Source organism: Eptesicus fuscus, unplaced genomic scaffold, assembly GCF_027574615.1.
Source record: "Eptesicus fuscus isolate TK198812 unplaced genomic scaffold, DD_ASM_mEF_20220401 scaffold_52, whole genome shotgun sequence".
Taxonomy (NCBI): domain Eukaryota; kingdom Metazoa; phylum Chordata; class Mammalia; order Chiroptera; family Vespertilionidae; genus Eptesicus; species Eptesicus fuscus.
This window is the reverse complement of record NW_026557626.1, coordinates 269,119-293,075: the sequence shown is the minus strand read 5'-3', so window position 1 is coordinate 293,075 and position 23,957 is coordinate 269,119. Positions and strand designations below refer to the sequence as shown.

Here is a 23,957-nt window from a genome sequence, read left to right as displayed (position 1 = left end):
CGGTCAAGGGCATGTACCTTGGTTGCGGGCACATCCCCAGTAGGGGGTGTGCAGGAGGCAGCTGGTAGATGTTTCTAGCCCCTCTCCCTTCCACTCTGTGAAAACATCAATAAAATATATTTTAAGAAAACAAAAACAAAAAAAACACACAAATAGCTTTGTGGTTGTCCAGCAAGAATGAAGACTAAGGTAGGAATCCAGGAATATTTACTGCAGAGATTCATTGTTTTGAGCAGAAGAGGAACAATATTAGATTTGACAAGGGCCCTGTGGCTGTGGAATGAAGCAGGCATCAGCAAGCTTTGTCTGCCAAGGGCCTGATTTTAGTCCAGGAGGTCTGTCATATCTACTCAAGTCTGCCATTGTAGTGTGAGAGAGCAGTCCTAGAGAATCTGTAAGTGAACAGACACGGCTGTCTTCCAGCGAGACTTCATTTGCAAAACCAGATGGCAGCTTGTATTTGGCCCGTGGGCCCTAGTTTGCTGACCCCTCCTGTAGAAGATAGATAGACGGAAACCACACATAGAGCCTGGGAGACAAAGGAACATTTTGCCTCCTTGGACTAGCATTAATCTATTATGAAGATTTCATTCATCTATAATGAAATGAGTCAGGAAGCTCAACTTATTCCACTTAAAGTGTTGGTATTTTCTAGGTCTATGTCTCTCTTATTCGTTTTGCTTAAAAATAACGTATTAATTTAAGAGGGAACAATAATAGCTGGTAGTGTTTCCCCACCCTGTGAGAGCCATCTGTTAAGAGCTCGTGTTTGACTAGGGCAGTTGACAGTAACAAAGTAAAGCAAAGACAGTAGAGAAGTCTAATTCATAGTTTTTTTTGTGATGTTTGCATGTAGAGAATTAGTGGAGAGAGAGAATTCTAAGGTGCTTCATAGGTTTCCAGATAGTGCACTGGGGATTAGATTGCACCTGAAGAATAGGACTTCATCAGGTGAGCAGAAAAGAGTAACAATTCAACAGGAAAGACCAGTATTTGTCCATACAGGATGAGTTTATGAATATCTATGGATATCCCCACATTTTGGATACAGTTTCTTTTACTTTTTGACTCATCCTCTCAACAGCTGCCTTCAATAGGCGAGCCATGATGTTAGTTTAATAAGAAATTTAAAAATGATTAGGAATAATAAAAAGAACTCTGTAATCATTAGAACACTTGTTTAGTACATATGATAATTACGTGGTTGGCTTTGTTTTATTTTGTTTTGTTTTGCAGTTAGCCTAGTTAGTTGTTGGTTCATAACTCTTGTAAAAGGGAATTAAACCCTTTTTAGTTGGAGAAAATTGTCAGTGTGATGTCTTCATTTTCTTATAGAAACTTTGATATTATAGAACACTAGAGGCTCGGTGCATGAAATTCGTGCATGGAGGGGGGTTGTCCCTCAGCCCTGCCTGTACCCTCTCCAATATGGGACCCTTCAAGGGGTGTCTGACCTAAACGGGCAGTCGCACATCCAACTCACAATCCAGGACTGCTGGCTCCCAACTGCTTGCCTGCCTGCCTTCCTGATTGCTCCTAACCGCTTCTGCCTGCCAGCCTGATCACCCCCTAACCACTCCGCTGCCAGTCTGTTTACCCCCAACTTCCCTCCTCTGCCGGCCTGGTCACCCCTAACTGCCCTCTCCTGCAGAGTTGATCACCTCCAACTGCCCTCCCTTGCAGGCCTGGTCCTTCTCAACTGCCCTCCCTTGCAGGCCAGGTGCCTCCCAACTGCCCTCTGCTGCTGGCCATCTTGTGGTGGCCATCCTGTGTCCACATGGGGGCAGGATCTTTGACCACATGGGGGCAGCTATATTGTGTGTTGCAGTGATGAGCAAACTGCATATTACTCTTTTATTAGATAGGATGTTGTCAATCATTAGGACTATGTATTTCCTATTGTGACTAAATAGGAATGTTGCTTGTTTCACATTTTTTCCGACATCATTGTTTCATTTATCCCTTTCATGTCTTTATTACAGTAGTTACAGAGCAACAGGAAACTCGAAAACAAGCATGGACTGAAACAAAATCAATGACAGGTACTTTGGGAAATCAGCTTCTGTATTGTAATCATGTATCCAAAAATAATTTCACAGAAGGCAGTTTGGTTAGGGGTTCAGAAACCCAGCCCTAGGTTTGCTTATTGACTAGAAAACAATTACAGGACTCAGCATATAGCTGTGCTCAGATATAAGATTTTTACAGTGAAAGAACTAAAGCAAACTCAACCAAGAGAAGAGGTGTGTGTGACAAGGTGTGACACCAGGCACAAGCTTCTAAGTGTCCTCACCCTGTGGAGTTACCAGGAGGTGCTTCGTTATTCCAGTGTCAAAATTCTGAATACACACAGGAACTATGTCATCTACCAGTCTGGTTAGACTCAGTGCCAAGGTTTTTATGACATGCTAGTCACATGGGCATCTTCCCCATCACATGGACCAAAGTTCTAGATTCCCAGAAGAGATGCAGGTGTTCAGCATGAACCCCATCGGTTGTACAAAACATTTAGGCACAGGGGGCCACTCTTCTCAGCTCGGGAAAGGTGGAAACCCTCCCCAGATTCAGGTTTTCATACTCCAACGGAAGGGTAGCCATTGAAGCAGGACTTTCCAAGGATAGAAGTCTTAGGCCTGTTGCATGGAAATTTTCTGCACAGCAGGTACAGCCCTGATTTAATTTTTGGCCTTGACCTAAAATTTTTATTTTAAGAGCATGTACTAGTAATATGCTAATATTATACGGTTCTTGTTTCACTTGCATCATTTGTAATTGCTTGCAATGCTGTTTACTTTTGTGGCTCCTGGTATTTCACAGGTTTCTATAATAATAAAAGTGTAATGATCAACCTAATTTGATGAACAAGAATAGATCCAGAGACAAATGGTAGTGGATAGGGAGGTAGAGAGCAACCAAAGGACTTGTATGCATGCATATTAGCATTACCAATGGACACAGACACTGGGGTGGCAAGGGCTTGCCCGGGGTGGGAATGGCTGGGGGGGAAAGGAGACATATGTAAAACTTTAGACAATAAAAAAAGTGTAATATGCTAATTAGACTGGATGTCCTTTTGACGTTCTTTCGAACGACCTTCCAGATGAAGCCGGAGCTGTGAGGGAAGCCCTAGTCCCGGGTGCTAGAGGGAAACCAGTACCAGGGGAAGGAAGGCCTCCTCGTGCATGAATTTCATGCATCAGGCCTCTAGTTTGTAACATAAATTACTAGGGCAATATTAGGCAATTATAAGTTCTCCTTTTTATTGAACTTAGGCTTCAAGGTAATTTTTATTTATTTATTTTCCCATTTTTTAAATTAAGGTATTATATGTGAACATATCTTACCATTGGCCCCGCCCACTCCCGTACATTCTCTCACCCCCCAGAGTTTTGCGTCCATTGGTTATGCTTATATGCTTTTTTATGACATTTTTTATTGATGTATTATATGTGTACATATCTTACCATTGCCCCCCCCCACCCCTCACCCATACATGCCCTCACCCCCCAGAGTTTTGCATCCATTGTTTATGCTTATATGCATGCATACAAGTCCTTCGTTTTATTTCTTATCTCCCCCACCTCTCCCTAACTTTCCCCTGTAATTTGAAAGTCTGTTTGATGCTTTACTGTCTCTGTATCTTTTTGTTCATCAGTTTATAATGTTCTTTATTATCCATAAATGAGTGAGATCATGTGGTATTTTTCTTTCACTGACTGGCTTATTTCACTTAGCATAATGCTCTCCAATTCTATCCAGGTTGCTGCAAATGGTAAGAATTCCTTCTTTTTGATGGCAGCATAGTAATCCATTGTGTAGATGTACCACAGTTTTCTGATCCACTCATCTGCTGACGGGCACCTAGGCTGTTTCCAAATCTAGCTATTGTAAATTGTGCTGCTATGAACATAGTGGTGCATATATCCTTTCTGATTGGTGTTTCTAGTTTCTTTGGATATATTCTCAGGAGTGGGATTACTGGGTCAAATGGGAGTTCCATTTTCAGTTTTTTGAGGAAACTCCATACTGTTCTCCACAGTGGCTGAACCAGTCTGCATCCCCACCAGCAGTGCACGAGGGTTCCTTTTTCTCCACATCCTCGCCAACACTTGTCGTGTGTTGATTTGTTGATGATAGCCATTCTGACAGGTGTGAGATGGTACCGCATTGTTGTTTTGATTTGCATCTCTCGGATAATAAGTGACTTTGAACATGTTTTCATGTGTCTCTTGGCTTTCCTTCTATCTTCTTTTAAAAATATTCTGTTTAGGTCCGTTGTCCATTTTTTTATTGGATCATTTATCTTCCTTTTATTAAGTTGCATAAGCTGCCTGTAGATGTTGGAGATTAAACCTTTATCAGTGATAGCATTTGCAAATATGTTCTCCCATGCTTATATGCTTGCATGCAAGTCCTTCGATTGATCTCTTATCTCCCCCACCTCTTCCTAACCTTCCCGCTGTAATATGACAGTTCTCCTGGGGGTTCCTTTTTCTCCACATCCTCGCCAACACTTGTCGTGTGTTGATTTGTTGATGATAGCCATTCTGACAGGTGTGAGATGGTACCGCATAATTGTTTTGATTTGCATATCTTGTATAATTAGTGACTTTGAGCATGTTTTCCTGTGTCTCTTGGCCTTCCTTCTGTCTTCTTTTGAAAAGATTCTATTTAGGTCCGTTGCCCATTTTTTTTTTTCTTTTTAAATTTCTTTATTGATTAAGGTGTCACATATTTGTCCTCATCCCCCCATTCCCATCCTCCCCCTCCCCACACCTGCCCCAACCCCCTGTTGAACTTAACCGTTGGATAGGCTCATATGCATGCATACAAGTCCTTTGGTTGAACTCTCCCCCTCCCCCCACCCTCCCCTATCCTCCCTCTGAGGCCCGATAGTCCGATCAATGCCTCCTTGCTTCTGGTTCTGTTCTTGTTCCTCAGTCTATGTTGTTCATCATTTCCCCTAGATGAGCGAGATCATATGTCACTAGATATATACTTATGAGAACTGAATGTGAGACGAGCAATAATAGTTATGCTGACAGGCAAATGAATCAGTCTGTAGTGAGTTTCTTTCTGGACCAACAGTTCTTTTGAGACCCAATTTCAATGTCCACCTGTTCCTTATGTGTACATGTCAGCACTGACCCCTCAGCTCTGGATGGTGGACAAATGGTGGTAACGGAGGTCCGACTCCCTCTGGTTTGGTCTCGGCCGGACCCAGGGGCACGGCTTCACCCGGACTAAGGGGCACGTGGCCTCACCCAGATCTAGGGACACATGGTCTCACCCGGACCCAGGGACGCTTGGCCTCTCCCAGACCCAGGGGCACGTGGCCTCACCCGGGCCTAGGTGCACGAGGCCTCACCTGGATCCAGCGACACATGGTCTCGCCCGGACCCGGGGGTTCGTGGCCTCTCTCAGACCCAGGGGCACGTGGCCTCACCTGGACCTAGGTGCACGAGGCCTCACCCGGATCCAGGGACACATGGTCTCACCCGGACCCAGGCGCGCTTGGTCTCCCCCAGACCCAGGGGCACGTGGCCTCACCCGGGCCTAGGTGCACGAGGCCTCACCCGGATCCAGGGACACATGGTCTCACCCGGACCCAGGGATGCTTGTCCTCTCCCAGACCCAGGGGCACGTGGCCTCACCCGGGCCTAGGTGCACGAGGCCTCACCTGGATCCAGGGACACATGGTCTCACCCGGACCCAGGTGCGCTTGGCCTCCTCCAGACCCAGGGGCACGTGACCTCACCCGGGCCTAGGTGCACGAGGCCTCACCCAGATCCAGGGACACATGGTCTCACCCGGACCCAGGGGTGCGTGGCCTCTCCCAGACCCAGGGGCACGTGGCCTCACCCGGGCCTAGGTGCACGAGGTCTCACTCGGATCCAGGGACACATGGTCTCGCCCGGACCCAGGGACGCTTGGCCTCTCCCAGACCCATGGGCACGTGGCCTCACCCGGGCCTAGGTACAAGAGGCCTCACCCGGATCCAGGGACACATGGTCTCACCCGGACCCAGGGACGCTTGGCCTCTCCCAGACCCAGGGGCACGTGGCCTCACCCGGGCCTAGGCGCACGAGGTCTCACCCGGATCCAGGGACACACGGTCTCACCCGGACCCAGGGACGCCTGGCCTCCCCCAGACCCAGGGGCACGTGGCCTCACCCGGGCCTAGGCGCACAAGGCCTCACCCGGATCCAGGGACACACGGTCTCACCCGGACCCAGGGACGCCTGGCCTCCCCCAGACCAAGGGGCACGCGGCCCCACCCGGGCCTAGGTGCACGAGGCCCCACCCGGATCCAGGGACACATGATCTCGCCCGGACCTAGGGGTGCGTGGCCTCTCACAGACCCAGGGGCACGTGGCCTCACCTGGACCTAGGTGCACGAGGCCTCACCTGGGTCCAGGGACTCATGGCCTCACCCGGACCCGGGGGCGCGTGGCCTCTCACAGACACAGAGGCGCTTGGCCTCACCCGGACCTAGGTGCACGAGGCCTCACCCGGATCCAGGGACACATGGCCTCACCCGGACCCAGGGGCGCGTGGCCTCTCCCAAACCCAGTGGTGCATGGCCTCACCCGGACCCGGGACCCAGCCTCATCCGGATCCAGGGGCACACGGCCTCACCCGGACCCGGGATCTAGCTTCACCTAGACCCAGGGGTACGTTGCCTCACCCGGACCCAGGGGCGCGTTACCTCTCTCAGACCCCTGGTCTCGTGGTCTCACCCGATCCAGGGGCGCACGGCTTCACCCGGACTCAGGACCCAGCCTTACCCGGATCCAGGGGCCCACGGCCTCACCCGGACCCAGGGTTCAGCTTCACCCGGACCCAGGGGCACATGGCCTCACCTGGACCCAGGGGAACATTACCTCTCTCAGACCCCTGGTCGCGTGGTCTCACCCGGATCCAGGGGCGCACGGCCTCACCCGGATTCAGGACCCAGCCTTACCCGGATCCAGGGGCCCACTGCCTCACCCGGACCCAGGGTTCAGATTCACCCGGACCCAGGGGCACATGGCCTCACCCGAACCCGGAATCCAGCTTCACCTGGACCCAGGGGCGCGTGGCCTCACCCAGACCCAGGGGCGTGAGGCCTCACCTAGACCCAGAGGCGTGTGACCACACCTGAGCCCAGAGGCTCGCAGCCTCGCCTGGACTCGGGTCTCAGCGGGGTTTCGTCTTCTTGATCCCAATTCCTGTTGGTCAGTTCCCTCTCAGCAATTCCTTCGGTCATTTTCTCAGAGTTCCAGGGCGGCTGCCGCAGAACTCGTTGGGCGCTGGCTCGGCGAGGCTTCGGTTTGCCCGGTGCGCGGCGGCGGGCTGGTCTGGTGTCGCTGCGTCGGCCCTTGGGTCTGCAGCGGTGGCCGGTCGCCGAGCGTGCGCACCTCCGTTGCCCATTTTTTTATTGGATCATTTATCTTCCTTTTATTAAGTTGTATAAGCTGCCTGTAGATGTTGGAGATTAAACCTTTATCAGTGATAACATTTGCAAATATATTCTCCCATACAGTGGGATTTCTTGTTGTTTTGTTGATTGTTTCTTTTGCTGTAAAAAAGCTTTTTATTTTGATGTAGTCCCATTTGTTTATTTTCTCTTTAGCTTCCATTGCCCTAGGGGCAGTGTCAGTGAAGAAGTTCATTCGGCATATGTCTGAGATTTCTCTGCCTGTGGATTCCTCTAGTATTTTTATGGTTTCCCGTCTTATGTTTAAGTTCTGTATCCATTTTGAGTTTATTTTTGTGTATGGTGTAAGTTGGTAATCTAGTTTCATTTTTTTGCAATTATCTGTCCAATTTTCCCAGCACCATTTATTGAAGAGACTGTCTTGGCTCCATTGTGTGTTCATGCCTCCTTTGTCAAATATTAATTGAGCATAGTGGTTTGGGTCGATATCTGGATTCTCTATCCTATTCCATTGATCAATATGTCTGTTCTTGTGCCAGTACCAGGCTGTTTTGAGAACAGTGGCTTTGTAATACAGCTTGAAATCTGGTATTGAGATTCCTTCTACTTTATTCTTCTTTCTCAGGATTGCTGTGGCTATTCAGGGTCTTATTTTATTCTAGATGAATTTTTGGAGAGTTCTTTCTAGGTCTGTGATATATGCCATTGGTATTTTAATGGGGAGTGCATTGAATCTATAGATTGCTTTGGGTAGTATGGACATTCTAATGATGTTGCTTCTACCAATCCACGAACATGGTATGCTCTTCCATCTGTTTACATCTTCCTCTAACTCTCTTTTCAGTGTCTTGTAGTTTCCCATGTATAGGTCTTTTACCTCCTTAGTTAAGTTTATTCCCAGGTATCTTAATTTTGTTGGTGCTATGGTAAATGGGATTGCTTTTCTTAGTCTCTCTTTCTGTAAGTTCACTATTGGTGTATAGAAAGGCCATAGATTTCTTGGCATTAATTTTGTATCCTGATACATTGCCAAATTTGTTTATTAAGTCTATTAGTTTTTTGATGGAGTCTTTCGGGTTTTTTATGTACAATATCATGTCATCTGCAAATAAGGACAGCTTTACTTCTTCTTTTCCAATTTGGATCCCTTTTATTTCTTCTTCTTGTCTAATTGCAATTGCTAATACTTCCAGTACTATGTCAAACAGGAGTGGTGAGAGTGGGCATCCCTGTCTTGTTCCTGTTCTTGGGGCAAATGGTTTTAGTTTTTGCCCATTGAGTATGATGTTTGCTGTGGGTTTATCATATATAGCTTTTATTATGTTGAGGTATGAACCTTCTAGTCCCACCTTGTTGAGAGTTTTTACCAAGAAAGGGTGTTGGATTTTGTCAAATGCTTTTTCTGCATCAATTGATATGACTATGTGATTTTTATCTCTCAGTTTGTTTATGTGATGTATCACGTTTATTGATTTGCAGATATTGTACCATCATTGCATTCCTGGGATAAATACCACTTGGTCATAGTGTATGATCTTTCTAATGTACTTCTGGAGCCAATTTGCTAGAATTTTGTTGAGGATTTTGGCATCTATATTCATGAAGGATATTGGTCTGTAATTCTCTTTCATTGTGTTGTCTTTATCTGGTTTTGGTATTAGGGTGAGGCTGGCTTCATAGAAGGAGCTTGGAAGTGTTCCTTCCCCTTGAATTTTTTGGAATAGTCTGAGGAGGATAGGTTTCAGTTCTTCCTTGAATGTTTGGTAAAACTCTCCTGTGAAGCCGTGTGGCCCTGGGCTTTTGTTTGCTGGGAGCTTTTTGATGACTACTTCAATTCTTCCATAGTTACTGGCCTATTGAGCTGTTTAGATTCTTCCTGATTGAGTTTTGGAAGGTTACATTTGTCTAGGAATATGTCCATTTCCTCCAGGTTGTCCAGTTTGTTGGAATAGAGTTGTTCATAGTATTTTGTAACAATTCTTTGTATTTCGCCGTGTTCTGTTGTTATTTCACCTCTTTCATTTCTTATTTTATTTATTTGGATCCTTTCTCTTTGCTTCTTGGTAAGCCTGGCTAGAGGTTCATCAATCTTGTTTTTTTTTTTTTTCTTGATTTTTAAAAAATTTCTTTATTGATTAAGGTGTCACATATTTGTCCTCATCCCCCCATTCCCATTCCACACCCCTCCCCACGGATGCCCCAATCCCCTGTTGAACTTAACCGTTGGGTAGGTTCATATGCATGCACACAAGTCCTTTGGTTGATCTCTCCCCGCTACCCCCAACATCCCCTATCCTCCCTCTGAGGCCCGATAGTCCGATTGATGCCTCCTTGTTTCTGGTTCTGTTCTTGTTCATCAGTCTATGTTGTTCATCATTTCCCCTAGATGAGCGAGATCATGTGTCACTAGAGATATACTTATAAGAACTGAATGTGAGACGAGCAATAATAGTTATGCTGACAGGCAAATGAATCAGTCTGTAGTGAGTTTTTTTCTGGACCAACAGTTCTTTAGAGACCCAATTTCAATGTCCACCAGTTCCTTATGTGTACATGTCAGCACTGACCCCTCAGCTCTGGATGGTGGACAAATGGTGGTAACGGAGGTCCGACTCCCTCTGGTTTGGTCTCGGCCGGACCTAGGGGCACGGCTTCACCCAGACTCAGGGGCACATGGCCTCACCCAGACCCAGGTGCACGTGGCCTCTCCCAGACCCAGGGGCGCGTGGCCTCTCACAGATCCAGGTGTGCGTGGCCCCACCCAGACCTAGGTGCATGAGGCCTCACCCGGATCCAGGGACACATGCCCTCACCCGGACCCGGGGGCGCGTGGCCTCACCCGGAGCTAGGTGCGTGAGGCCTCACCCGGACCCGGGACCCAGCCTCACACGGATCCAGGGACACATGGCCTCACCTGGACCCAGGGGCGCGTGGCCTCTCCCAGACCCAGGGGCGCGTGGCCTTACCCGGACCTAGGTGCGCGAGGCCTCACCCGGATCCAGGGACACATGGCCTCACCCGGACCCAGGGATCAATCTTGTTTATCTTTTCAAAGAACCAGCTCTTGTGTTTTTTTTTTAATATATTTTATTGACTTTTTACAGAGGAAGAGAGAGGGATAGAGAGTTAGAAACATCGATGAGAGAGAAACATCGACCACCTGCCTCCTGCACACCCACTACTGGGGATGTGCCCGAAACCAAGGTACATGCCCTTGACTGGAATAGAACCTGGGACCTCTATCCACTGAGCCAAACAAGTTTTGGCCCATCTCTCGGTTTTGTTGATCTTTTGTATTGTTTCTTTGGTCTCTATGTCGTTTATCTCTGCTCTGATCTTTATTATTTTCTTCCTTCTGCTTACACTGCGCTTCTCTTGTTGCTCTCTTTCTAACTCTGAGTTGTAGGATTAGGTAATTTATTATCATTGTTTCTTGTTTTTTTTTCAGTAGGCTTGTAGAGCTATGAACTTCCCTCTCAAGACTGCTTTCGCTGTGTCCCATAGATTTTGGATTGTTGTATTTTCATTGTCATTTGTTGCCATGATGTTTTTTATTTCTTCCTTGATCTCTCTGGTAACCCAGTCATTGTTTAATAGCATGCTGTTTAGTTTCCAAGTCTTTGATTTCTTTGGATTGTTTTTATTGTAATTGATTTCCAGTTTTATGCCACTGTGATCTGAGAAGATGCTTGATATGATTTCTATCTTCTTGAATTTGGAGAGACTTTGCCTATGTCCCAACATATGGTCTATATTTGAAAATGACCCATGTGCACTTGAGAAGAATGTAATTTTTCTTTTATTGTGTTGTCTTTATCTGGTTTTGGTATTAGGGTGATGCTGGCTTCATAGACGGAGCTTGGGAGTGTTCCTTCCTCTTGAATTTTTTGGAATAGTCTGAGGAGGATAGGTTTTACTTCTTCCTTGAATGTTTGATAAAACTCTCCTGTGAAGCCCTGTGGCCCCGGGCTTTTGTTTGCTGGAAGCTTTTTGATGACTGCTTCAATTTCTTCCATAGTTACTGGCCTATTGAGCTGTTTAGATTCTTCCTGATTGAGTTTTGGAAGGTTATATTTTTTTCTAGGAATATGTCCATTTCCTCCAGGTTGTCCAATTTGTTGGAATAGAGTTGTTGATAGTATTTTGTAACAATCCTTTGTATCTCTGCGGGGTCTGTTGTTATTTCACCTCTTTCATTTCTGATTTTCTTTATTTGGGTCCTCTCTCTTTGCTTGGATTTGGGGTGAAATGTTCTGAAGATGTCAATTTTTTCCATCTGGTCTAGTGAGTTATTTAGGATTGATGTTTTTTGCTGACTTTTTGTTTAGAGGATTTGTCCAATGGTGTTAGTGAGTATTAAAGTCTTCTACTATGATTGTATTGCTGTTAATCTCTCCCTTGATATCCTCCAGGAGTTTTTTTTTTTTTATGTATTTGGGTGCTCCTGTATTGGGTGTGTATCTGTTTACCAGAGTTATTTCTTCTTGTTGTATTGCTCCCTTTAGTATTATGAAGTGGCCTTCCTTATCTCTTGTTGTGTCCTTCACTTTGAGATCTAATTTGTCAGATATAAGTATTGCTACCCCAGCTTTTTTTTTTTTTTTTCATTTCCTTTCGCCTGGAAAACCTTTTTCCATCCCTTCACCCTCAGTCTGTGTGCGTCTTTATTTCTGAGGTGGGTTTCTTGTAGACAGCAGATATATGGGTCTTGTTTTCTTATCCAATCTGTTACCCTTTGTCTTTTGATTGGGGCATTTAATCCATTTACATTTAAAGTTATTACTGACAGGTACTTATTTGTCGCCATTTTTATTCTATACCCCTGTGTTCCTTCTTCGCTTCCTATTCATTCTTCTTCTTCTTCTTCTTCTTCTTTTTTTTTTTTTACAGCAGACCATTTAGCATTTCTTGCATTGCTGGTTTGGTGGTGATAAATTCCCTTAGTCCTTTTTTGTCTTGAAGCTCCTGATTTCACCTTCAATTTTGATTGATAGCTTTGCAGGGTACAGTATTCTTGGATTGAGACCCTTCCTTTGCATGACTTTGTATATTTCATTCCATTTCCTTCTGGCCTGATGAGTTTCTGTTGAGGAATCAGTTGCTAGTCTGATGGGGGTTCCTTTGTATGTAACTTTCTGTCTCTCTCTGGCCGCTTTTTAGATTCTTACTTTGTCGTTGGTGTTTGCCAATTTAATTATAATGTGACTTGGTGTCAGTCTTTTGGGGTTCATTTTGCTTGGGACTCCATGAGCTTCTTGGATTTGTGTGCGTTTTTCCTTCCCTATATCAGGAAAGTTTTCTGTCATTATTTCTTCAAACAGGTTTTCTATTCCTTGCTCAGTTTCCTTTCCTTCTGGAACCCCTATTATGCGGATGTTGTTTTGTTTTGTGTTGTCCCAAAGTTCCCTTAGGCTTTCCTCCTGCTTTTTAATTTTTTTTTTCTAGAAGCTGCTCTACTTGGGTATTTTTTTCCATCTTGTCTTCTAGCTTACTGATGTGGTCCTCTGCTTCTTCTAGTCTACTCTTGATGCTTTCTACTGAGTTCTTTACAGCAGCAATGCCATTTTTCATTTCTTCTTCGTTCTTACTCATATTGTCGAATTTGTCTTCCATTCTTTTCAGCCACCTTATGACCATTTCTCTGAATTCTTTCTCTGATAGGTTGCTGGCCTCTAATTCGTTTACTTCCTTTTCTGGTTATTCCTGCTTTTCTTTCATATGCGGCTCTTTCTTTGTCTCCCCATGGTCTCTCTTCTCTGATGTCTGGTTATGTAGTTCTCCCTCTCCTTTCCGTGGTGAAGTGAAGAGCTTCTTTGATTCCAAGCGTTCGCGCCACCTGGGACTGGTGTTCTGGGTCTCACAGCTGTTCGGTGGTCGCCGCAGTTGTGGATTTTCAGGCCTCTGACAAGATCCACTCTTCCTTTCAAGATGGCGAGTTTTCAAGCCCGTAGATCCGGGAGGGGACCCAGCCGCTGTGGGGGCTGCCCTGTCAGGGGAACCCCGTCCAGCAGTCCCCCACCTTCTCCTGGAGTTCAGCTGTCCCTCAGCTTGCTAACAAACACTCCCAGTGCGACCCTCAGCTGTTCTTTCTTTCTGCTCCAGGACAAGGCTTGGAACACATCTGCCTATTCTGCCGCCATTTTCGTCCCTCAAGATAATTTTTAGATAAAATCAGAAAAAATAATTTCTGATTTAAAATTAGAAGAAAAAGTGTCTTTTAATTATATGGATGATTCAGTTCTGATTTATATTGCACTAAATCCCTGTTTATAATTAGAAAGCAAGATATTTAATTACCTTTATCAGGTGCTTTCCTGTCCTAGTATACATTTAAAAGTATTTGCTTCATTCATGTCTTTTCACATGGCTTCACTCAATTGTGGGGATAACATCTGTCCTCTCATACTTTCATCCTTACCTTAATGACCAAGGTGACTGTGTCTTGAAAATAGCATTAATATGTTCTCATGTGCTAATAGCAGATACAGTGGATACATTTGGGGGGTGGGATAAGAGACCCACCAAAGTACTTATATGCGTGCATATAAGCATAACCAATGGACACAGAAAGTAGGGAGGTGAGGGCATGGGCTGGAAGTGGGAGTGGACGGGGAGAGGTCAATGTGGGGGGGGATGAGACTTATGTAAAACTTTATTATTTATTTATTTTTTAATTACTTTATTGATTAAGGTATCACATATTTGTCGTCAACCCCCCCATTCCCATCCCAAACTCGCCCACATGCATGCCCCCACCCCCCGTGTTGTCCGTGATCACTGGTTAGGCTCATATGCAGCACACAAGTCCTTTGCTTGATCTATCTCCCTTGTCCCCACCCTCCCCTACCTTCCCTCTGAGGTCTGACAGTCTGATCAATGCTGTTCTTGTTCTTCAGTCTATGTTGTTCATCATTTCCCCTAGATGAGTGAGCTCATGTGATACTAGGAATACACTTATAGGAACCGAAAATGAGACAAGTAATAATGGTTATGCTGAGAGGCAAATGAATCAGTCTATAGTGAGTTTCTTTCTGGGCCAACAGTTCTTTTGAGTCCCAATTTCTATGTCCAACAGTTGTTTATGTGTTCATAACAGCAATGATATTTCAGTTCTGGATGGTGGACAGATGGTGGTAATGCAGGTCCGACCCTCTCTGGTTTGTTTCTGGGCAATCTGCAGTGATGCACATCTGCTGACTGCTAGTATGGCAAGGCATGGTCAGCGTCTTCCATCAAAACTTTAAACAATAAAAAATTTAAATGAAAAAGAAAAGAAAAATTAATAAGCTTTATTTTTTTGGAGGAGTTGTAGGTGCATATTAAAATTGAGTGGAAAGTGCCCATAAACCACACAACATAAACCCACTGCTTTTCTCATCTTTGATATTCAGCAACTGAGAGATCTATTTATTTCAATGGAGGGGGACATGCAATGACATGATTATCAACCAAAGTCCATAGTTTGCATTAAGGTTCACTCTTGGTGTTGAACACCCTATGGGTTTTGACAAAGCTATGATGGCACATACCCACCATTACAGTATCATATAGAATCTTCTCACTGCCCTAAAAAATCCTCTGTGCTCTGCTTATTCATCCATCCTTTCTCCCTAACCCCTGGAAACCACTGACCTTTTTTTACTGTCTTCCTAGATTTGTCTTTTCCTGAGGGTTGTATAGTTGGAATCCTATAGCAGGTCCCTTTATGAATGTTTAACACATGAAAATTCCAAGGTAATTGGATGTAGTTATCCAAGATGGTCTTTGATCTGAGTTGTTTTTTGTTGTTGCTCATCAGCATAGGATCTGATGACATGTCCCATACAAGCCGAAAGAGAATGATTTCTCTAGGCATTTGCCACCTAACAGGGAGAGTTGAGAAAAATGACCTCACACACTCCTGGAGAGCACTTACTACCTGTGCCAATCTGCTCTATGAGGTGGGAACAGATACTCTAGCCATGGAAGGAGATAGTTTCAAGAGGTTCTACTTTATACAACTGGAATAACAGAGTCTTTCCTACTTATCTTCCTATGGGATATGGGGCCAAAAAGAATCTGCCTCCTATGTTTTGCTGTACTGCATAGTGCCTAGCAATAACATTTCCTTATGATGAGCATGTTTCATCCTAAACTGGCTAGTCTTCACTGAAGGCGTGTAGAATTTGTATTGTGTTAGGGCAAATCAGTAGACTCTCTTCTAAGTCCTATTAACAGAAGAAGCCAGAAAACGCACGCTATTTAAGTTTGACATGGTTAGTCTTTGATTCTGCTTCCACTCACTCTACAGTTTTCTGTCAGGCTGATGGGGTTTGGTTAGATTGTGTTCATTGTACATGGCAGTTCACAGGTAAGTATCAAATTTTGATAGATCCTAAACTTTTTATTTTTGCATTTGGTATGTTTGAAAAGGAAAGTAAATGTTCCTAATATATTAATGGGATACCAATAGTATGATTTTTAAAAAAATATATATATTTTTTATTGATTTTTTACAGAGAGGAAGAGAGAGGGATAGAGAGTTAGAAACACCAATGAGAGAGAAACATTGATCAGCTGCATCCTGCACCGCCCCCACTGGGGATATGCCTGCAACCAAGGTACATGCCCTTGACTGGAATCGAACCTGGGACCCTTGAGTCCGCAGGCTGACACTCTATCCACTGAGCCAAACCGGTTTCGGCCCAATAGTATGATTAATGTTCACTCTAGTATAGTCTTCAGGTGTGGTCCTGGAGATACACTTTCTAAGAAAGCATTAAACCAGTACTTTTGAAGTTCTGTATATTTATTGTTTTAAAATGTATTTTCCTTTTTCCAAAATAGTGGTTGATATATCTGATGAAGACACTTTAAGCAGGTAGGATTTTTCAAAATTATATGTTAACAGCAGAGAAAAGAAACTAACATTTCTAGAGTATTCTACTTTGGGCTATACCCTATACTATGTAATTAACCTGTGTTATATGGTTATCACAATAGCTTGGCAAAGTAGCTGTGCCATTGTGGCCTACTTTTTGTTCATGAGGCAACTGTGGTTGAGGGAGATGGATGAATTGACCCATGATTCCATAGGTAGGAATGGGCTGACCTATGATATGACTGTCAACCCACTTGACTCCCAAATTATTCTGTTGTCCCTCAACATACACTGATAAGTTCCTGTGTAGCTCTGCAATTGAGATACAGATGCAGCCCATCTCAGAAAGTCAAATCTGATTGTGCACTAATGCTGATTTAGAGTTTTTCTAAGAGGCCCAGTGAGTCTAATCATTTATCTTACTACCCTTGACAAATGTAGTGGTCAATAGTACCTTGTTTTTCCCATGAAAGCCTTTAGGGCCCATCTCATATAGCTATGGCCACAGACCCAAAGGTTGCACTTGAGCAAGACCCAAGCAGGCAAGTGTTTTTAGATAAAATGATATGAACTCTGCTTGAAAGGAACACTTTATTTGTAAGTAAAGACTATTTATATATAGAACATGTTTATGTTAATTAAATTCAGCATTTATTTAGAGGCTGTTTCTAATTGATTTTTCAATTTACTGACTTCCCAGTCTGCTTTTCCCTTCAGACTGGTATTATTGCCAAGTTGTATGAAGTTTTGTTTTTTTTCCTAGAGTCCTTTTTCCTCTTCCATGATATTTCTTGATTTTTATTTTATTTATTATTTTTTTTACTTCTCTCCTTTTTTTTTTTTTTTGGTGTTTATTTCATTGGGTTATATTTCTTTCTCTTCAGCCATCTCTGGTGGTCTCCATTTTTCTCTAGACAAAATTAAAGGCAGGTAGAATTTCAGGTGTTTAAGGAAGCCTAGCATTTAATTAATCAAAACACCCTCTTAAGCACTTCAACCTGTGATTAGCATCTTAATTAAGTGGTGGTTCTTCATTTAAATCTTCCTCTACTTCAGATTAGTGACCTCAGCATGGTTTCTTATCTGTTAGAGGACTTTAAATGAGCAATACCCAAGTGGGACAAGAGGCGTCCTTCCCCGCCTCTTCTCCCCCCCCCCCCACCCCCGCCCCCGTTCATTTTAGCCTTGGAGCTATTTAACACAGTTGAATACTTCAGTACACAATGGTCAACTCCAGACACACAAACAAGGTATTGATTAGGAATGTATCAAGTTAGCTGTTTATGTAACATAATAGAGGTTGCTGAGGGTGATGTGATCTCTGTGTTATATGCAGAGCCTGCATGTTTGCTGGAAATAATGAGTCCCCAAATATAATTAGGCTTCTCCTTCAGCAAGGTACTGATGACTTTTCTCAAGATAACTGTGTGTGGGCTGCAGAAGAATATGATTTTGTGAGTGGATTCAATGTGTGTTTGCTTTGAAATGCTAGTTATCACTAAAATCATTTCTCTGTTACTTTTTATGTAACAGGTGAAATTTCATAGTTTGGTTCAGACAGTTTGGGTATGGCATTCAATTGGTCTAGGTCATCAGCCATAAACTAAGCAAAGGCTTGGCTAGTTAGGAGGAGCACTGGGCCAGAGTTCTCATTATCTCAGAACTTTTAAGATTTTTATCCATTTCATTCCAAGTAGGACCACTATGTATGGGGTTACAAATAAAATCTCAGCTCTGATTTTTCTAACTAGTTATTTGGGGTCTTGAAGTGATCACTGTAGCAGGAAAAAAAAAAAAAAAACTTCATTAGATTGATTTCTGAGGGCTGTCTCCTATACCCACCCCCTTGAATTGTTCAGGAACATCAAGGATTCCCTAAGGCCAAGGGAGACAATTGTCTTTCATAAGTCCGATGTAGGTGTCAAAAAGTACATTCTAAAATTTCTGTTGATTCTATTGCTGCTGAGTTGCCATTGAAACCCATTCTATAGTCATGATTGATTTTGCTCCCAGGTTGGCCTTGCTGATTCAGCTTTCTGAGTCTTCATGTTGACACACCCTTGGACTTGAGGATCACACCTTTTATACACCTATGCTTGCATGCTTCGCCACTATTCCAATTACCAGCACGCTATTCTGGCAGCTGGGCCTCCTAGCTCTAGCCACCCACAGCCTCCCGCACACACTGTGAGCTTATGTGGAGCTCACTTAGCCCATATCTTTGGGGATGAGTTATCCTTTGAGCTTCCTGTTTGTTTTTCTCTGCTAGCAGGTGTTACTTAGAACAATACTAAGCTGCCAGGGAAGATTCAAACAATGCCTCAGGAAAAGACCAGAAGTTTCTTTATCCTTTGTTACCACATCTGTGCGCTAAGGTCATTTTATACCCTGTGGAGCGTCTTTGTTTAGATAGTGGAAGGTCCATATCTCTTTCCCAGAACAGTAGGCACAACTCGCCTAAGGTTCCTTAATTGAGGTTGATCCCTCAAGTGTTCTCTTTGCCATAACAATGAAACTTGCCCAAGGTATTGATTAGGAATGTATCAAGTTAGCTGTTTATGTAACATAATAGAGGATGCTGAGGGTGAAGTGACCTCTGTGTTATATGCACAGAGGTCACTTCACCCTCAGATTGCCCAAGTGACTTGAATGAACCTCAGATTGCCCAAGTGACTTGAATGAACCTCAGATTTCAAAGTTTTTTAATTATGCTGCACATGGAAGCCGGTCATCAGAAAGTGTTGATTCAAAAGCAGGTTTTGGGTCCATACAATGGCTAAAGCCCCAGGCATGATTCATCAGTTTCCATGTGTGACACATAGGATTTGATCACCCAAGCCTTTTGCGGGTGGACAGGGAGATTAAGCATCGTTCTCATAAAGATCTGCTGGGTCACAGTTTGAGTAGGTCGAGAAGGGCGAGTATTAGTCCAGGCCAGGTCCTGACTTGTATTAGTTTTCTGTGGTGTGTAAGATTTGCTACATAAATAAGGGAGCATGGTGTTATCTGACTTCAGGGGGTAATCACTTTGTACATAAATTTAGTTGCCAGCTACATATTAGCTGAGATGCCCTGAATTACAAGCCACAACCTAAGTACAGGTAATAACCAAGATTCATAACATTTTCTGAAAACTGCAACATTTGAATGTTAGAAACCATGAAAATCCCACATTGAAGCCTGTTTGGGATTCAAAAATAGTTTCAACAAATGAAGTTCATAACTCAAATTTTTCTTCGCTTTACTATTTCTTGAGCATATATTTTTGCTCTACTATCTCATTTGATCTTCCTACCAACCTTCTAAATTAAGGTAGTAAGATTCTTATTTTGTAAAGGAGGACCTTGAGCCAAAAAACTGTGACTTGTTTGAAAACAAAGAGCTGTTGGTTATAGAACTAGGATGCGTGAGTTCAATACATTTGTGATTATGTCAAGCTAACTTTTCTTATTAATTCACTGAACTATATTGACCTCATATCAAGACTATGATACCTTATTATTATTTCTTAAATATATTTTTACTGATTTCAGAGAGGTAAAGAGAGGGAGAGAGAGAGATAGAAATATAAAGGATGAGGGAGAATCATTGATCAGCTGACTCCTGCACACCCCTTACTCAAGATTGAGCCTACAACCTGGGCCTGTGCCCTTGACCAGAATCAAAACTGGGACCTTTCAGTCTGCAGTCCCATACTCTACCCACTGAGCAAAACTGCCTAGGGCTGTTATACCTTATTTAAAAAAAATACATACTTCATAAAACAGTCGTAGAACTTACAAATTTAAAGTGTGTGGTAGGGTACAATTAAAATTTTAGTTTTAGTTCTGATATCTGAAATATTCTAATAACTTACTATATTTAGAAAATATTTTGTTAATATTAATAAAGTAATATTACTTATCACTATTTTTTTTGTACACAGCCAGCAAAAAATAACCTCTGAATATAAAGAAGAAAAGGGACCCCAAAAATCTGAAAGTCGCATTCCTGGTAAGTCTTCTGATAGTGAATTCCTCTTGGTGCTCCTACCATAGATGAAGTAAGAACAGGGAAGTTTTGATAATGAGAGAGCAGGGAAAAAATAACCAACCATGTGGAAGATGCATGTATAGTTTTTCTTAATCTCTTTCTTAATAGGATTGTATTCAGTATGATTTAAAAAGTTAACTGTAGGTAATTTAAAATCTGGGACAATATGCTTTGAAAAGAAGTTCATTTATTTAGTTCTGACCCCTAATATCCCACATTCTATATTTATGTACAAAGGAAAAATATTTTAAGTTAGGATGGTGTATGTTTCCTCTATATTCACAATAACAAATTGGACTTGTTCTAAAATGGATCTTTCATTTTAACTGTGAATTGATTACATTTGGTAAGTGAATACTTGCTGTTACCTAGTGATTTTTTCTCACTGAAAAAGTAAGTAAAACTGGTAACTCAACAATATTTCTCTGGCACCAAAAACTATGGAAAATGATAAGAGCTACAAGACTTAGCTAGTGTGCAAAATCCCAATGAAACTGTTTATAAAATGTACCTAACCATTATAAAAGCATAGCGAACTTATTTTTTAATTTTTTAAAATAAATCTTTATTGTTCAGATTATTACAGTTGTTCCTCTTTTTGCCACCCATAGCTCCCCTCCACCCAGTTCCCACCCCACCTTCTGCGCTAACCTCCCCCACATTGAACTCATCCATAGGTGTACGATTTTTGTCCAGTCTCTCCCACACCCCCACACCCTTTTCCCCCCAAGAATTGTCAGTCCACAACCTTTCTATGCCTTTGATTCTATTATATGCACCAGTTTATTCTGCTCATCAGATTTTTATTCACTTGATTTTTAGATTCACTTGTTGATAGATATGTATTTGTTGTTCATAATTTTTATCTTTACCTTTTTCTTCTTCTTAAAGAATACCTTTCAACATTTCCTATAATACTCTTTTGGCAGTGATGACTTACTTTATTAGCTTTTTCTTATCTGTGAAGCTCTTTATCTGACCTTCAATTTCGAATGATAGCTTTGCTGGGTAGAGTAATCTTGGTTGTAGGTTCTTGCTATTCATCACTTTGAATATTTCTTGCCACTCCCATCTGGCTTGCATAGTTTCTGTTGAGAAATCAGCTAACATTCATATAGGTACTCCCTTGTAGGTAACTGTTTTTCTCTTGCTACTTTTAATATTCTCTCTTTGTCTTTTGCTCTTGGCATTTTAATTATGATGTGTCTTGGTGTGGTCCTCTTTGGATTCCTCTTGTTTGGGGTTCTGTGCGCTTCCTGAACTTGTAAGTCTATTTCTTTCACCAGGTGGGGGAAGTTTTCAGTCATTATTTCTTCAAATATGTTTTCAGTATCTTGCTCTCTCTCTTCTTCTGGCACCCCTATAATTTGGATGTTGGTACGCTTGAAGTTGTCCCAGAGGCTCCTTTACACTATCTTCATATTTTTGGATTCTTCTTTCTTTTTGCTTTTCCAGTTGGATGTTTTTTGCTTCTTCGTATATCAAGTCTTTAACTTGATTGTTGAGATCCTCTAGTCTGCTGTTGGATCTCTGTATATTATTCTTTATTTCAGTCAGTGTATGCTTAATTTCTAGTTGATCCTTTTTCATACCCTTGAGGGTCTCACTAAATTTATCAGCGGTTTCTAGAAAATTCTTGAAAAACTTTGTAACTGTGGTTTTGAACTCTATATCCAGTAGTTTGCTTTCCTCCATTTCTGTCATTTGTGACCTGTCTGTCTTCTCATTTTGGCTGCTTCCCTGAGTTGGTAGGGTAGCTTTGTGTGCTAGGTGTCCTATAGGGCCCAGTGGCTCAGCCTCCCCATTTACCTGAGGTGGACACTCTTGGTGCACCCCTTTGTGTGCTGTGTGCACAGTCTTATTGTAGTTAAGTCTTGATTGTTGTTGGTATCACGGGGAGGAATTGACCTCCAGTACAATTGGCTGTGAGGATCAGTTGTGTCTACAATGGGAGAACTTCTGTGCTGGAGACATCCTTATGGGGCAAGACTTGCTTTAGTGGGGCTTTGGTGCTCACTGAGTCTGCCCCCTGGTGGTCGGTGTGCATCATAGTGACCAGTCATTCCAGTCGTTTTGGTCATTCAACTATAACAGTCGCTTAGGATTTTATTATTAGACTAGAGAGGCCCGGTGCATGAAATTCATGCACGGGGGTGTGTGTTCCTCAGCCCAGCCTGCACCCTATCCAGTCTGGGACCCCTCGAGGGATGTCCGACTGCCTTTTAGGCCCGATCCCTCTCATAATCCAGGACTGCTGGCTTCCAGCTGCTTGCCTGCCTGCCTTCCTGATTGCCCCTAACTGCTTCTGCCTGCCAGCCTGATCACTCCCTAACCACTTCCCCGCCAGGCTGATTGATGCCTAACTGCTCCCTTGCCAGCCTGTTTGCCCCTAACTGCCCTCCCCTGCAGGCCTGGTCCGTCCTAACTGCCCTCCCCTGCTGGCCTGGTCACTCCTAACTGCCCTCCCCTGCTGGCCATCTTGTGGCAGCCATCTTGTGTCCACATGGGGGCAGCCATCTTTGACCACATGGGGCCAGTCATCTTGTGTGTTGGAGTGATGGTCAATTTGCATATTACTCTTTTATTAGATAGGATTGACACATTCCCTGTGCTGCACAGTACACTACATCCCTGTGGCATATATATTTTATAATTGGAAGTTTGCACTTCATGTTCATATTCTTTTATTTCATGCATCTCCTCTGCTTACTACCCTCCCGCAACCATCAGTTTGTTCTCGGTAGCTATGGGGTCTGTTTCTGTTTTGTTGTTTTAGATTGCATCTGTAAGTGAAACTGTATGGTATTTAACTTTCTCTCTTATTTCACTTACTATAGAACTTCCTGGCCCATCCATGTTGCCATAAATGGCAAGAATTCATCGTTTATGTCCAAGTAGTTTATCATTATGTATATCTATAATAATGAAAGGGTAATATGCTGATTACACTGGACAGCCGAGCGACCTTCCAAATGTTATTCTGGATGTCATTCTGAACAAAGCTGTGATGGTGAGGGGCCAAGGCAAAGGCTGTTAGGGGTGATCAGGCAGGCAGGCAGGCAGAGGGGTTAAGGGCAATCAGGCAGGAAGGCGAGCAGTTAGGGGCAATCAGGCAGCCAGCAATCCTGGATTGCAAGAGGCAGTCAGACATCCCCCGAGGGATCCTGGATTGGAGAGGGTGCAGGCCAAGCTGAGGGAACCCCCCACGTGCATGAATTTCATGCACCAGGCCTCTAGTTGTAAATAATGCTGTGGTGAATGTAGGGGTGCAGATATGTTTTCAAATTCTTGTTCCTGTTTCTGTTTAATAAATCCCCAGAAGTAGAATGGCAGGTCTATTTTTTTTTTTTTTGAGGAATGTCATTCTGCTTTCTGCAGTGACTGTGCCAATTTACAATCACATGAACAGTGCTCAAGGCTTTCTCTTTTCTTACATCCTCGCCAACACTTGTTCGTTATTTATATTTTGATGACAGCCATTCTGAGAGGAGTGTGGAGGTACTTCCTTCTGAATTTCATTGGCCTTTCCCTGGTTAGTGATGTTGAGCTATGTGTTTCCTCAATTTTTTAAAAGAAATATGTTTTTTATTGACATTAGAGGGAGAGGAAAGAAAAGGGAGAGAGAGATAGAAACATCAATGAGAG

General features: G+C 43.3%; 1 protein-coding gene across 1 annotated transcript in view; it reads left to right on the top strand.

Annotated features, from left to right (window-relative positions):
* LOC114229813 (POTE ankyrin domain family member B-like) overlaps positions 1 to 23,957 on the top strand; it is a 51,154-nt gene that overhangs the window by 13,345 nt on the left and 13,852 nt on the right. Inside the window, exons 6-8 of the mRNA XM_054713452.1 lie at positions 1,983 to 2,042; positions 16,247 to 16,280; positions 20,206 to 20,273. Coding sequence (XP_054569427.1) covers positions 1,983 to 2,042; positions 16,247 to 16,280; positions 20,206 to 20,273 — 162 coding nt within the window. The remainder of the gene's footprint in view (positions 1 to 1,982; positions 2,043 to 16,246; positions 16,281 to 20,205; positions 20,274 to 23,957) is intronic.